Source organism: Anabrus simplex, chromosome 14, assembly GCF_040414725.1.
Source record: "Anabrus simplex isolate iqAnaSimp1 chromosome 14, ASM4041472v1, whole genome shotgun sequence".
NCBI lineage: Eukaryota > Metazoa > Arthropoda > Insecta > Orthoptera > Tettigoniidae > Anabrus > Anabrus simplex.
In genome coordinates this window covers 83,752,075-83,769,217 of record NC_090278.1, presented here as the reverse complement: position 1 = coordinate 83,769,217, position 17,143 = coordinate 83,752,075, and the positions used below count along the sequence as shown (strand labels likewise).

The 17,143-nt window shown below is 38.4% G+C and overlaps 1 protein-coding gene across 5 annotated transcripts in view; it reads left to right on the top strand.

Moving 5' to 3' along the window:
- The window catches only part of LOC136885723 (RCC1 and BTB domain-containing protein 1), a 62,383-nt gene that overhangs the window by 25,490 nt on the left and 19,750 nt on the right, over positions 1–17,143 (top strand). For all 5 annotated transcript variants that reach the window (XM_067158458.2, XM_067158456.2, XM_067158457.2 and 2 more), the window contains exons 9-11: positions 290–414; positions 4,801–4,898; positions 16,171–16,301. In XM_067158458.2, coding sequence (XP_067014559.1) covers positions 290–414; positions 4,801–4,898; positions 16,171–16,301 — 354 coding nt within the window. The remainder of the gene's footprint in view (positions 1–289; positions 415–4,800; positions 4,899–16,170; positions 16,302–17,143) is intronic.

The following is a 17,143-nucleotide window of genomic DNA, read 5'->3' as shown; positions in this document are numbered from 1 at the left end:
AACCATGTATTATCATATTTAACATTTAATAAAGGATAATTTAAAATTTAATAAAATATAATTTAAATATATTTTACATAATAATTGAAGGTTTTACAACAGTTATGATGTCGTACCTACGACAAGAGGTAATTTGGCTCGTCTTGTTGAGTACGACATCCACGGTTTTGTCATTTTGATGTAATAAATGGATTGAATTAAATCTTCTCCACCCAACACACTAACATAATTTTAGGTTCAGTTGTAATCTCTTGGTTCATTATGTTGAAACAGCTCTGTATGCTAACAGGACACGAGTGATCTAACAATCATGGTGTCAGGGCAGTCCATCCACGTTCACAAGTCAATTCTGAAAATCCGTTGTCAGCATTTTCGGTCCATGTTTCAAGATCATTGGCAGGAGGATAGCCAAAGGTGAGTAGACTTCCATATTTATTTTTTCATTTATTTCTGAGGATAACGACACTAGTCCTTCAGTCTGAGATACAGAAATTTTACGAGTAAATAAATGTTTTTCGTGAACATTTATTCACGTTGACAGGATTAGAGTAAAAGCACAGTCGCAGTGCATAAGAACCAACTAGCGTAGAACAATAATAAAGTCGCCAAGGTGATGTCAGAGTTGAAGCCAGCGGACACAGGTGGCCGCTTATTGATTGGACCAAAGGACTGAAGAGTGGTACCTGTATTTAATACCGTAAAACCTCATCAATACTTATCGGTAGGGGACAAGGTAAAAAGAACGTGTTAAACAAGAGAATACACAAATAAAATAAGGGCAACAATACAAAAGATTTTTTTCTGACATGAGGGCATTTTACATGATGTATCCGAGGGTACAGTATAAACTATATATTTTTTTCTTGCTAGTGGCTTTGCGTTGCACCGACTCAGGTCTTATGGCGACATTGGGATAGGAAAGGCCTAGGAGTTAGAAGGAAGCGGCCGTGGTCTTAATTCAGGTTCAACCCCAGCATTGGCCTGGTGTGAAAATGGAAAACCATCTTCAGGTCTGCCGACAGTGGGGTTCGAACCCACTATCTCCCGGATGCAAGCTCACAGCCGCGCGCCCATATCCGCACTGCCAATTCACCTGGTATAAATAAACTATCAATACCATTTCTAAAGATGAAAAGAGAGCATTAACCCATATGCACCCACCTGCCCTTTGCTCTAACATTGCTAGGAATCTGCCAACTTTTTAGTATGCAACCTTGGCGTTGCAAGCTTTCGGTTAAAACAGTATAGTGGGTGATTGACTGCACGTATTATCACGGGACCTATTTTATATTGTTGAGAAATTCCAATGTATTGCTCATGATTAGAGCGCGGATTTCCATGCAAATGCAAGTTTTTTAAACAAGCTAGTTACACTTCTCAAACTTTGCAAATATTAGTTTTATGGTTTAACAATTCCAAATAACTGTTCTTTTTCTGTGCATGTTTGCATGTTTTGGCCCTTTTAGGAGAAAATTGATGGACAATGCATATTTGGAAGATTTTGGATTTAATAGCGAATATTTGAACGTTTAATATTGCATAATATGACTTCTGACTTTGGCGCGTATATATTTTTAACTTACATGATAGTGCCTTTTCTGAGTGTTAGTTTGCAGAATTTGGGACAATTTTTCCGCTGTTATAGACTACAGTATGTCTATTACTGAGAGACAGAGAATGCGTTCCTGGCATCCAATGTGACAACCAAAGTTAGTAGCCTACATGCGGTAGAGGTCTTATAATCGAATTAACCAAACACTTTTTGTTGCTTGAGTAAACAATCACATAAGTCGGAAGGATCCACGTCGATATCTAATTCTTAGGAAAAAAGTGTCCCAGTTTTGCAGTTTACGTTGCTATAAATTGAACCATAAATTATGTATTACTCATTGACGGCTCATGTTTTAGTCTATGTTAGACGAACAAAACAAAACTTGTTTCACACTGTGACGCCGCGTTACTGAAATAGCAGCTTACAAACCCTGGGTTTGCATTGAACTCTCTTCCGTTGTTATCCTGGAATTTCCTACCCAGAACTCTCACTCGTCACACGTCTTTGTTGTCGCAGCAGGCAATCGTTACCAGTTATTGAGGACATTCAGATGTGCCTGCCAATCATGGCATGGTGAAGTAGCTGTGGCAGCTAGAGATAGGTTGAACAGATAATTTGTTCAAATTCTGATTTTGAATTCGTTAAGCTTATAAAAGATGTATTGTGATGAAAATGCAAAGACCTCACTTTGTCCCAAATGTCCATTTAAGTATGCATCTGTCACTTCATGTGGTGTAGAAAGATCATTCTCTGTGTTGAAGGATATGCTGAGAGATAAACGGATGAGCTTAAATCAAGACAATTTGGACAAGTTACAGTAATTTTTGTGCAATATTTTGATAGTGCATATTTTCCAGTTTATTGTGCTTATTTTGCCATATGATAGTGCATGAATTTATGCATATTTTGAGATTTAATAGTGCATGGAAATTTGGGCTCAACGTACGACACAAAAAACAGAACAATACAGAAATATAACACACAAAAAATCCCTTTGAAAGATTAAATTTTTCATTAACTTACCTTACCTCGGAAGTTCTTTAGTGTTTGGTATGGCCTTAATTATACGACATGAGCCTAATATTTGCCCGATTTGGAAATAAGGAAATAATCGGAAACCAATACGACACGAGCCTAACATTTGCCTGATTTGGAAATAAGGAAATAATGGGAAACCAATCGCGAGGCAGCGAATGAGATTTGAATCTATCTCCCAAATACGAAGTCACAACCGTATATCTCAGTATATTATTAAGATTCAGTCTGAGGATCAGTGGTGAAGTGTTCGCATCCGGGTACCAAGATCGTAAGTTCAAATGCGGCAGTCGTAATCTGATCTTGGGGGGCGGGAGAAAGTCCATTCGGCATTCCATGTCGTACGATATTACTACGTGAAAGATCTCTGGTGATATATTTCATGTTCATTCATGCACAGGATCTCTAATAACTTCCTCACTATCACTGCTGAAATCAGAGCCTAAAACATCAAGTGAGCTTTGAATTTCGCTATTACTGAGCATATCGCGTGAGCAAGCAACTTCCTCCTCAGTCATCTTGTCAACAACAGAATACAGATTTCTTGATTGATATTTTAATCAATTCTCTTTGCCAAAGAAACATACCAGAACACTCTGGTGACATTTTGAGACACCAAGAACGGATTTCAAGTAGAAATGTTTCCATAAAAAGCCAACAGATGTCACAAATGTCTCCGATATGCGATCTTGCACCCCGGCGCTTCAGGCCGCTTGTGCAGTCCTGGCCCAGTCGCTCGAGTGCGTATCAATCCACTTACAGGTGCATAGGAGTTAAAAGGAATGAAAAACATGAAGAAATATGAAAAGCTTTACCACTGGGGCTTATAAAATATCAGTGCACTGTAAGGCCATAAAGTATTATTGTACATCACGCTCTTTTTTAAACTGTTAGTAGAAGCCTCTCATTTTGGACTGGTCGGTTATTAAGCATTATTTTCTGGTCACACTCTTAGACATTGTATTGGAGGTTACACCTGATCATGTGCGACTGCGAGAGAATGATTTTGGCTGCCATTTTTAATGCAACGAAACTTCGACTGACTCGAGTAATCGAGTCGAAACCCGCACCTCAGAGTTTCGACGTTTGCGCCACCTCTGCATGCTTAAAGATGCGCATGCCAGTCCACTTTCTGAGAGATTTAATTTTGTCTTCATAGTAGGGGATTTCAGACTTTTTCTGTATCCATAACTAGGCTATCTTAAGACAAATATGTAATATGCTGGTCAACTTCACACGATTATGTTCCTAATCCGGATGTACTGTAGGGAGTCACACGGCAAATATTCGCTTATGTCATTAGATGGCACTGACATAGCTTTATTTTTGCTGATCTGTTCATCTGTTGAGAGTGTATAGTCGGTGAGTGCTTGACATCTAACATCCAGTATGACATTCGCCTTGTTTATGTGTGCGGGTTGTGATTTGTTTTCAATAATTTTACATTCTAACAGATGCATTTGAGTTATTTATTGTAATATATTATCTACTGTAGTTATAGTTATATAGTAATTTATTTAGGTCATAGTACAGTTTGACAGGCGAGGGACTCCTTGGAAACAACTTGGTAAATGAAATGGAATTCGATGGTTGAATTCCTGAAACATGTTTGGTTGAATAAATAATTCATTAATAAGTGTATTGACAAGGCTGATTACAACTATGCTGTATGTTTTTCACATGTTACCGTAACATTTTCATTGTAAATGGGCCTTTAGTTCTTCAGATTATTTTCTTGAATGCCGGACGGATTGGCTCGCATGGTTGAGGCGCTGGCCTTCTGACCCGAACTTCGCGGGTTTGATCCTGGCTCAGTCCGGTGGTATTTGAAGGTGCTCAGATACATCAGCCTCATGTCGCTAGGTTTACTGGCATGTGAAATAACTCCTTGGGCACAAAATTCCGGCACCACTGTGTCTCCGAAACATTCAAAGTAGTGGGATGTAAAAACATTATTATTATTATTATTATTATTATTATTATTATTATTATTATTATTAACATTTTATGGCCTTCATTGGACCACTCTAGCCAACTTTATACAAAGAATTTTTCAGTTTCCTGCCAACGCAGTACTTCTTCATTCTCTCGGATATTATCTTTCTTCATCGGAAATCGACCTTTATTATTATTACTGTTATTATTAATTTTTTGAATGCTTTCTGTTACTTGCCCAACTTGATTGTTGAACAATTTGTTATACCCTGTTTCAGGATTATAGAAATGGACCAGTTCTCGTACAGCGTGTACTACGCTTTCCTCCACTACCTCTATACAGATGAGGTGAACCTTTCTCCAGAAGGTGCTCTCGGTAAGTGAACCAGGTCACTGACGTTACTGGATCTTGACAGTGAAGTTCGTATGCAGTTTTGAATTATCCTATTTAGTTCTGTTATTTTCCTATTTAATATCAAGGTTAGTGAAGCCAGACTAGTTTCTATCCAGTAATGGGCTAGGTTAGTCTCAATTAACAGTTAAGCTTCCACGATGTATAGAGGTATTTAGTTCTTCTTGTGGGTTGAACTGCGTTGTTGTTTTCTGTAGATTCCTTGCAATTTGCAGGCATTTCGAAAAAGTTGCAGCCTTTTGTCAAGGCAACTGAAATACCCCTACTCTTACATTCGATATATAACATTTAGTACAATTTACGAACTTCATCGTGTAGATCCGTTTTGATACAGTTAAAACTAAGAAACAATGTCAGGTTTTGGTCCACCCAATCAATACACGTCACTTTACAAGTGAACTATTTACTTAAAAACATATTAAAAATATTTAGGGACATGTTTCATCTCCATTTGAGACTTCAACTGCCATAAAATCACGTGGTAGATTACAAAACTCAAATCAGAAGCTGAAGAAAATGTAAAAAATAAATAAATAAATAAATAAATAAATAAATAAATGGAAGAACCCAACGTCTTTTTAAGGACTATTTGGGAAATGCAAAAGATATAAATGTATATGCATTATTTACACAAATTGACCTCTCATATGGAGATAAATTATGTCCCTAAATTTTTAAAATATGTTTTTAATTAACTAGATCACTTGTAAAGTGACGTGTTTTGATTGGGTGGACCAGAACCTAACATTCTTACATATAACACTTTATTCCACCCTGTCAGTACTTCACAGTTTACTACCTATCATTTTAAAAATTTATTTAAAAAAGTAATTTTTACATGTTTCGAGAGCTCCAAATGCTCTGTTCTTTCATTGGTGCAAAACATCAACATACTTTGGACTTGTTACATCTATACAACACTTAATTCTTTATCCTGCCACATTAACGTCATTCAGACATCCATAAAACTGTAAAAATATCGATCAATTCTGTAAAACTCCAAAATGTACCTCCTTATGATACCACTTGTACAAAATCTATAAATAATAAAACAAATGAAAAATGATATCTCGAAATTTTTTAAAAAACTAACATCTTTCCTGAATAAAACGATTCATTAATTTACAAACTTTAAAATGCCATCTTGTAAAAAACAGTATTAAAAATCTAAAAAATTTTCAATAAAATAAAATAATTCAAATAAAAATGTTACAATATTAATTGTTGTCAGCTCTTTTCTTGCATCTCCTCCTTTCCTTTATTCCTGCTTGATCTTTCTATAAAGGAAAAAGACACTGACATAATTTCATAGTCTACTATTGAAATTATGGTAGTAAAATAAACTGGTAATTATTGACAGGGTGGATTAGTGTTGTATATTGAATGTAAGGTTAAGCTGAAGTCAGTACAGACCTAATTAGTTGACCATTATGGTTAAAATAATTAATTCTGAAATACCCCTACTCGATCAGCGTAGGCTGTCGGGGAAACTGATTATTCAGTTGCCTTGACAAAGAATACTGCAATGTATTTGAAACGTTGGCGAACTGTATGGAATGCGCAGAAAACAACACGACTGTTTCAACCTGAAAGAACTGATTAACAGTCATCTAGTTCAAAACTGGGATTTCGTTCGTGGTGGGACTGGTAGCTGGCTGAGGTGGTGTGTTTCTCAGAAACTGAAACGGTTTTAGCCCAGATTGATATTTAGGGTCATTTTAGAGTATGAGAGTTTAGAACACATGGCTTTGTGCTAGGTGTGTGGAGATCTGATGCTGCAACTCTCTCTCTCTCTCTTATCGTTCTCTCAATTCAGAGGATTGTGATCTCCGAGGAGGCTAGTGGTCAGCTGTCTCCATTTCTTGCAGTCCTCTGCCAGACATGCTGCACCAAAGATGTTCAACCCAGTTATAATCTTGATTATGTTCGACCATCGAGTGGGAACTCTTCCATGATCTCTCTTGTCTAAACATTTCCACTATGGCAACAAAATTCAGGGAGCAACAAGTTGGCAAGCTGTTGTATGGGGCTTCCTAGCTTCCATGTGGTTGGTTTGTTCCTCTAATAACAGCTCTCCACTTATCACGGCAGTGGACCCTTCTCTTTTAATTGCCAAAACGTGCGAATGCCCACTTCTTGCTTCAATTGGTCAACAGAAGTGTAATACCAATATAGCTGGTCCGTTATTGGACATAATAAATTTTCCAGCGAACTCATTTCTGGTTGCCAGCGTTTCACCCCAGTGTGCTAAGTTGGGCTCATCAGTTGGAAAATAGCACACCTACCAAGATGAATGGCTAGTGCTTACCGTAGAGGCCACTGCGTAGGCTACTTGGAGCCAACAGCACTGATAAAGACTTCATCTCATTTTCAAAAATTGATGCCTGCCTGGCTATCAAAAAGTGTACCGTGGACTACCTCCCTGTTTCTTGCCCTCCAGTCTTCCTTTCCCAAATTACCTGGGAAAAAAAAAAACCCCAGTTAGTAGCCTCAATCTTAAATCCCAGAAAGATCCTTTGTGTCTCACCAAAGAATATATTAATTAGAGCAATCTGCAAATAAAACTTAACATCTCTTCAACACGTACTAAATGTACGTAACACGACTTAATAGGTTGAAAGTCGGTTTCGAAAACTTGAACCAGGCTGTATGCCAGTCAACCCCATTGAATATATGCAAATGACTGCAGATCTTACTTGTTAGAAGAGGCCTGTACCGAGCTCGATATCCAGTATTCGGGAGATAGTGGGTTCGAACCCCACTGTCGGCAGCCTTGAAGATGGTTTTCCGTGGTTTCCCATTTTCACACCAGGCAAATGCTGAGGTTGTACCTTAATTCCACGGACGCTTCCTTCCCACTCTAGCCCTTTCCTGTCCCATCGTCGCAATAAGACCTATCTGTGCCGCTGCGACGTGAAGCAACTTGCAAAAAAAAGACCTATCGGACTTTGAATTGCGTGAGGTCAGAATATATTCTGCTATCGTATGCGACAGTAGACGGTATTACCTGCAACTGTCTGGCCAAGGGTCTGGCGGCCGATACCAAACCAGGCAAACTAAGGGAAAACCAATAGCTGCGAGCAGAGGAGTTTTCCCTTAGAAGGTTGGATAAGATGAGACCTGTGTGTGGGAAATAACACATAAATTCATCAGCTGCTGCCTTGCAGTGAGGCAGGGGACTGCCAAAGGCTAAGGGAGACCACCTTGAAAGAAAATCCTTCAGTACGTTAGGCCTAGCAAGTCAGTACAGGAATACAATGCAGTTACTTTCAAAACAAAAACGAGCCTCGGAAAGAAACATATTCTGAATGTCGACAATACTTCAAGTACTCTTGAAAGTAATGACGTCATGTCCGATGTTCATTCACGATGCACGAGAAGAACTGATCATAGAAACAAGCTTCGGATTGGAACCTTAAACAGTTATGACTAACAGGAAAATGTAACGAAATCACGGATTTAATGAACTGTAGACATATTCACATCCTAGGGCTAAGTGAAACCAAATGGAAAGGTTGCAACACAAGAATGTTAAGAGGACGGATATAAATTCCCTCCAAAAGACCCGACGCGATCATGTGAAAAATGAGATCCGATCTAACCTAGGTCTAAATGAATCGATGGAGGAAAGACTTAGTTCATCTAGACTTAAATGGTTTGGGCATGTTAAACGAATGAATAGCACAAGGTTACCATGTGCTTATTTGGAAAAGAGAATAACAGGTTAAGACCAGCTGGAAGACCAAGAAGAAGATGGATGGACCAACTGAGGGAAGACATGGAGAGAAGAGGACGGAATTGGGATTCTGTCTTGGACAAAGAAATCTTTTTGAATAGGCAAATTTGGAAGGCGCTTGTTTTCAAACACCCTACCCAGCTCTCTGGAAGGGCAAACCGATGATGATGATGATTTCCAATTAACTACAAACTCGTAATGGAGAAATGCCAACCCTTGGGGCATCACAAATTAGTCGAAGAACCGTTAATGTATGCAATCACCTTGATTCTCAGTTTAAACCTTTCAAATGCTGTGGAAAAAAATATTTCTGAAATGTATCCAACAAGGTGCATTTATATTATTCAAATAATGAACTTGGATAAATCACTTGCAAACATAAATACCTAAGTGCTAAAATAGCATCCCTAAGCATGACTACAGAATTCATTACAGCTGTACTCATGTATAAAATAAAACATAAATTTATACACCACAACACTACATATATTCTGAATTCTGACAACCATCCATATAGTACTAGGCATGCAAATGACTTGGCCTTATACAATGTTCGCTTTTATAAATATGGTATAAACAGCTTGAAGTTCTATGTGATTCAGTTATTTAATGACATCCCTGTGGAGGTAAAAACAGCACCAACTTTGGCAAAATTCAAACAAAGAGTCAAGCATTATTTTTGGGAAAGGTACAATGCTGTTTAAATCAAAATATCAGTTGTCATTTAAGTCATTCTCCGAAACATTTTTGCAAACTGTCTGGAACTATTCTTGTACCTCTGCAACTTTTATGTTATAATCGTAAATAATCTGAAATCTATTCTCGTACTTCTGCAACTTTCATGTTATGTAAATGTAAATACAGTCAGAAATAATTCTCTGTAATCCTCATATTGATGATATACATATTTTATATATTGTATGTGTTTATATGCTCAACCGTTTACTAATAATCTTATATACACAAACTATATTCTGTTGTGTAAGTGCCCGCCAGTATGTAATGTTCTGTACAATTCCTCTGTATGAGCCTGCAGGCTCGTTGGAATTAATTGAAATGAATGAATGAATGAATCTCACACACTGAAAAAAAAAAAGTTTCAAGGATGAACAGAAATCTATACCGGCTCCCCTATTACTGTACAGTATGCATTTTAGATGCCTTGTACTTGAACAAAAATAGCCCGACGCCCTTAAAACATCGTGGTTTATCAAACTTTTCTATGACGAGGGAAGAACGTCTCTCGCTTCAGTGTGCATTGCAACACAGTACAATGACCTCCACCCTTGTATGATTTCCCAGCTGGCACTTCTCTGCTTTAAAACAATAAGTCTGTTTGGGCTGGGCATTAAAAGGAACTGTGCTGTTTCATCAGCGTTGATAATATTGTTTGGTGTGTGCAAATTGATTACGAGCCATGCTTTTCGGCAGACTGTCGGTATGTAAGATGCTAAAAGGTTCGTTTTGTCACCTATTCAATACATATAAATTTTACAATTTAGGAATTTATTATTCATTCCACTTGAGACATGTTTCGCCCTTCATTGAGGGCATCATCAGTCAAATTATCTCCTCAAGGCAAAAATCAGGTACCTGGTTAGTAGTTGACATGCACAAATTAATACATATTATTAATACACATTACAAAAATTAAGTATGAGAAACAGTTGTACAATAGTAATGGTTGAACATATAGGTTTATAGAATAAGAAGTCAGCACCAAGCGTAAAATTAAAATAGTAGAGTTCGGCGGTGGTGCTCTGGAGAACAGTTGACGCAATCATAGGAAAATATAAAGTTTTAAAAATATTTACATTAGAACAATCAAGGGAGAAAGGGTGTAGTGCTCGGCGTCAATGTTTGTAACCAAAAATTAATGTCAGTGGTTGGTGACTATACAGTATTTACATTGTCCAAGTGAACAGTTGAGAATTTTACAATTTATATACATATTTACACAAAAGTAGCTTGGTGAGCAAGGATGTAAAAAAATCTAGTACCAAGTGCGTCCTGTTGTTTTAAAGGTTGGAAGGAGAATGAAGCATTGACATTTCACAATATGCAGAGTGGTTTATCTTAGTTAAAATCACCGGGGGTAGGGAAATGTTCATAGCCAAATCAGGTTTTATAGGACTCAAGCTGAAAGTTGTCTGGTTGCAGCACCGAGATCGGTACGGAGACTGGTCAGTGTGGATGGAGACTCATGGGTATTCAGTGCGTTTGAATGGCAACAATGATGACAGTTATTTGTAGGTAATTGCTTATTAGGAATATGTTGCGGGTTGAAACTTTCGCTTATTCTTTTAGTTGACTTCTGTAGCTTCGAATGTTATGTGAAGACGTCGGTGTGAGATGCCGGTGAGACTAAATTGATATTATTCCGTGGAAAAAGTATGACGGACCTCGGGATGAAGTTATTGTTTTTTGTTGCGGGTCTGGTGAAATAGAGTAGAGTTGCTTGTGTTGTGAACTGCGGTGGAGAGATTAGAATGTGTACGGTAACTGCAGAGTCAGAGCGTTGTAGCTGGGATGAGGCATCTTCTCATTCTGACTGCGAAGAGGAGCCGTAGTGGCACGCCATTTTTGTGCCGATGTGCGCTGGGTTCTGGCGTGTTGTTGAAAGTTTTATTGTATGAAGTGGAAGTTATCTGATGTGTCGCTGAGAGGTAATTGTTGATGAATATTGGTGCACTATGAAGGAGGCTCAGTCGGTAATACGCACATGCGGTTGGCAATGGCGGCGGGAGGGGTCATCGCCAGTGTTCGCGGATTCTGCTTCTCCGCAGACTGCCTGCTATGTGGTATTGTGGGGTTTCTTAAAACGCTGAATACAAAATAATTATGATTTCACTCGAACTTAGCAAATATGAAGTACACTTTAGACACACCGAAGTGAGTGAAAGTGTGGGAAGCTACCCCTGCACGTTCTGGAAGACATGTTCTTTCATGATGCGGAGAAATTTTGAATTTAAATTACTCTGTAAAATACTGTATTTAAAAAAAATGTAAACTCAGTTTTGAATCAAAAGTCTGAATTTCGGTAATGGGACTGACCAAGAATAATGGTCGAAATCGGTACCAATTATAATTAAGTAAGAATGTAAAACTTACATTTCTTATTTTAATAGTATTGAAAGGTTGAACCATCATATATCTTCTTTCAACTTAATATTCGTTCACTTGATTCGTTCATTCGGTTACCGCGTGCTTAAGAGTGAAACCATGGAATCAGATGAACCAGTCCGTTATGTTCTTTATAATTGCTGCTGCTTCACAAGTTACAAGAAGTGAAATGTTCAAAGTAATTATCATTATTAAGTAACATTTTTTTTTTAAAAAGGTTACCATCGCGAAATGCTACACCGCTATCCGACTAATTATTTTCAAAGGTATGTTGGTAACTGCCAAATTTTAAGTTGTAACAAAGTAACATGCGATCTTCATTGCTGCTGTTCAAATCGATACGACAATCGAATTTGAAATTTATAATTGAATATTTTATTACCATTCTAAAGGTCACCTAATGTATATGGCTGCTCCTCATAGTAACTGTAGAAACTAGAGGTAAAAGCATCGGAACAATTTACGAAAATGCTCGAGATATACTACCATGTGAATTGATGTTATGTGTCAAATAGAAACTAACCGGTGTACGTTTCACATTCATTTGGAGGACTTGTCTTGCTTTATTCACTCCCTTCTTTCTCATGAAGAGAAGCCTATGAGTAATGGGCATTATCTTTTTCTACAAAGAAATCATGCTTTGCTATTTCACTTGCATACATACATCATGACAAGATAAAACAGTGTATTTCGATAAAAATTACTTCTATCGATTCTTCATATTCTATGGGTTCAGAACGAGAACGGGAACTTTGAAGGGAACTTAACCTAACATTTCACAACCAGTTGGACGTCGAGTATGTATTACAGTTTTGTGTCGTATATGTCTTGAAGCAAAGTGATGATTTCTTTTAAAAGTAATTTGTTTTTCCTGTAAGGTTAGGTTAGGAGTATTTTACTTTTGAACCGGACTTTGAGGTGAGGTGGTTAACATTCATTAAAAAATGGTGGATACTCAATATGAATCAGAAGGAATCAAACGTTAAGGAACAAGTAGCGACTGCCTCGGCTGCCATGTTTCAATTGAACTTTTGATTCATGAACATGCCGATTAATTTTGTACACTGAATCATGATTCCTTCGTTCAGTGCAACGATTCGTTCATTCTAAATCACTCATTCAGAATCTTCCCACCTCTACATCTGACGCTGTTCACGCCCCTTACGTATGCTATCAAGCCTGGTAACAACAGTAATGCACTCTGCTTGTTGTTCTACCTGTCACAGAGCATTGGTGTGTATGTGTACGAAGTTACATTGTCATATGATTTCTTCTGGGTGGTTCAATTTTTTGTCAGGCAGTGTAGAAAGACTAGTTTCGGCTCGCAGTTTCGTATGGGTGGAAATCGATTTTGTGGCGATTTATACAGGTAACTGATAAAATTCTGGAAACTGTCACAATGTGGTCAGTGTTGTTAAGCTTCTGTGAATTGTTCAGATTTAAATATTTTGAGAAATAATAGGATAAGGGCAAGGCCGCACTAGATAGACAGGCCACAAGGCTCGGACCGTGACGTCACGCCAGTGGCTGGCGTTCAGCATGGGAGTATACGGCCCGCTCTCACTGTTTCCATGATATTATTAATTTATTGAACTTTAACGATATAACTGAACACGCCTTTAATTGTGGTTTTATTTAGGCTTGTGCACTACATCAGTTTTATGCAGGGGAAAACTAGCGGAACAGTTTATGTACATTTAATTACGTAAAATTAAGCTGACATCTGTCATTTGTAACGGAACACGGTTTCATGCAAAAGATTAAAACCCATAATACGTATAAAAATAGTTTTAATGTTACTATGCAAATACATGATAGCAATTCACAACAATAGTCTGGAACCTTTCTTAGAAATTAGGCTTCAACTTAAAACTTATCTAGCAATTCTTAAGGTTTCAGTTTATCAATTTTCCTTTTCTTCGCCGATTTATGGCTATCCTTACTTGAGGATTTCTTCTTCTTAGCAATGAGTTATGCCTTTGCTGGCGGGACCTAGTGTTTACACTGCACTAAGTCTTCTGTTATGGGCTAGAGCAATTTTGTTACTTTCATTGATCTGTCTCTGTCTTAACCTTGGCTTTGACAAAATGAAAGTGACTGAGGTATGAGCGATGATAGTAATACCATTCCTTACGCAGCCAGTCCCTGCTATAATGGTGTGAAACTGTTGCTCACAGGGTCGGTTGGTGCATCCATTTCAGTGGGCTTGGCAGACTGATATGTAATAGCAACTTCTGGCTCGGTGAGGAAAGCAACGGGAAACTACCTCACTCCTCATTTCCCTAGTACGCCTCTTCAGTGATGCCTAGGCCATCTATGACAGCTCATGGCGGAACTGTTGAGGATCCAACCAGCCTTCGGGCTGATGACTAAACATACATACATACAGCAACGAGTTTGTCTGCGATAACTTTTCTATAGTTATTCAATAATATATTACAAAAGATGTATATACATTTGTCAACGTAATCTTTAAAACTACTTCTACAATCGCTGCATGTTTCAAACATGACGTTTTCATTTTCCAGAACTTTGTTGACAAGCAAAATCAGAATGTTTCTTTGAGAATCACCATGTAAAAACCTCGATTCAAATTTATCTCTTATAAGTACACTAAATAATTTAAACTGTGTGATCAAAATGTTACTGTTAAAATAGACCCATCAGGTCTTTTAACAGAATCCTCCCTAATTACGAAATGTTCGTCGAAGTGTTTTATGCACACAACTTAGCTTGCTGAAGGGACAAATTCTGTTCGATGGATCCACTTTTGTTTCCGAACCAAATCAGTAGGAAATTTAAACACTGAAATACTGGGCTCTTCTGAACTATAGTTGCTTCTACAACCAGGTACACAACACGACGTGGGCATAATTCACAATGTTCACACACGTTTAAGTCATTCAACACCATTGATAGCCTTACTGTTGCGAGGTTCATATCAGCCTACAAGTCACTGGCGAAAAATGAAGTGGATGGCTCTTCGTGTGACGTTGCGCCGGAAGTGGATGGGGAGCCTTATGGCCTGTATATCAAGTTGTATAAGGGACTGTTTTTGCTTATTTACGGAGGTCGAGTCATAAGTCATGGCAAGTATTTTTTTTTTTGGCGAACAGGAGACAACACAGAAAATCTGAGATATGCATTTGGAATTGTATGGTATGTACTTGTTTATGATGCCACTAGATGGTGTATGTAAACAGTGTGAGTCTAAGCATTCTCCCAAGTTCAGTGTGTGAGTGGGGGGCGTCACAGAATGGAAGTCAGCAAGCAGGAGCAACGATCTGCGACTGATTTTGTCGAACCTCGTGTTTCCGTGGTGACCCCTTACGACGCCGTTCACTTGACTGTCTCTTCAGTTCAGGTTCATAAGCACGTACCCATGTTTCATCGACTGCAATAATGTGATAAAACATGGCTTGTCCTTCTTCCTGAAACCTCTCCAGATTGATGCGACATGTGCCGTAACGAGTCCACTTCTGTTCCTCAGTTAAGTGACGTGGCACCCACTTTGCACAAAGATTACGTATCTGTAGGTCCTTGTGTAAAATGCGCCGTATTGTTGCCGCTGGTATTGCTGTGTGTTCTTGCAATTCTGCTGGAGTCCAGCGCTTGTCCTCACGTAAACACTGATCGATCACCATTATCGTACATCTTTGTACATGGACACTGGACGGCCTGGGCGAGGCAAATCGACAGTTGATACTCTACCCCATTTGATTATCTCCACTCACCTCGCCATTGTTCTGTACGGCATGGCATGCACACTTAATGCTTCCCGCAGCTGTGCATGGCATTGGCGTGCATTTCTGCCGTGGAGAACTGCTATTTGAATATACGATCGTTGCTCCTGCTTGTTGACTTTCATTTTGTGACACTCACTCACACACTGAATTTGGGGGCATGCCTAGACCCACACTGTTGTTTACATACACCATCTAGTGGCATCATACGCAAGTACATACTGTAAGTTTCCAAATGCATATCTTAGATTTTCCGTGTTGTCTCCTGTTCGCGTGAAAAAAAAAAGTTGCCATGACTTATGACTCGCCTCATATTATATTCCAAATAATACCTGCATTCCAAATTTCAGGTATATTTTGCCATTGGATGTGTAAAAAAATGGTATTTTCAGAGTTTGAGGCCATGTTAAATCCATATTTGGCTATTTTTTGTGGGGATTTTCAGTCTCTCTTGCCATTTGTATTGAGAATTTTTTTTTTTTTGTATTATGTTTCTCTTGCCTGTAGGAAGGGGTTGATATAAGCTGTAAATTTTATTTTTGTTCTGTATTGAAGTGCAATTATATATTGAAAAGGTGGACCTCTTGTCAATTTATTTCTTATAAGGGGTTGATATGTTGTGTTTGTGTTTCAGAGCTGCTGGTGCTAGCTAGCGCATACTGCGAAACAGATCTGAAGTGGCGATGCGAACAGATCATCAAACAGGGTATCACGGTTGAGAATGCTGCCATGCTGTATGCAGCTGCCATAGAGTATCATGCCAAGGTAGGTTATTATTTCAAGAATGTTTACCACTATCCAACATGTTTTATGAACCTCATCAGGACACTGAGCGAGTTGGCTGCGTGGTTAGGGTCGCGTAGCTGTGAGCTTGCATTCAGGAGATGGTGGGTTTGAATCCCACCCTCGGCATCCCTGAAGGTGGTTTTGCAAGGTGTCCCGTTTTCACTCCAGGCAGATGCCGGGGCTGTATCTTAATTAAGGCTGCTGCCTATCCCATCGTCGCCATAAGACGTATCTGCATTGGTGGGACCTACAGCAAATTGGTTACAAAAAACTTGAAAATGTTGTGGATAAATTCGATCTTCTGCCAGATAAAATGGAGATATTTATCAGTGGTAGAGTGTCGGCCTCCGGATCCCAAGACAGCGTGTTTAAGACCAGCAGAGGTAGCTGGATTTTTGAAGTCATATGATATAAACTTGATGGTTTTGATCCGAATTGAATTGTGATTACAATAATAATAATAATTAAATTAATGTTGTAATGGTCCACCTATTCAACGCTATAATATGCAATATATATATTTTTTGCAGTATTTTTTTTTCTTTTGTAATGTAATTCAAAAATATTGCATATTATAGTATTGAAAAGGTGGACCATTATGACATTAATTTAATAATTATTGGGATTTTTGAAGGGCAGAAGAAAGTCCATTCAACACTCCATGTCGTACGACGTCGACATGTAAAAGATGTTTGGTTACACATTTGGGGTTTACTCGACAAAATTATTTAAATCTCAGCTGCAGATGCCAAAGAGAGTTCGGTTTACTCTGTCTGCCATCTATACCCTATCTCAAATAACCTGGGAGATAAAGTAAACAC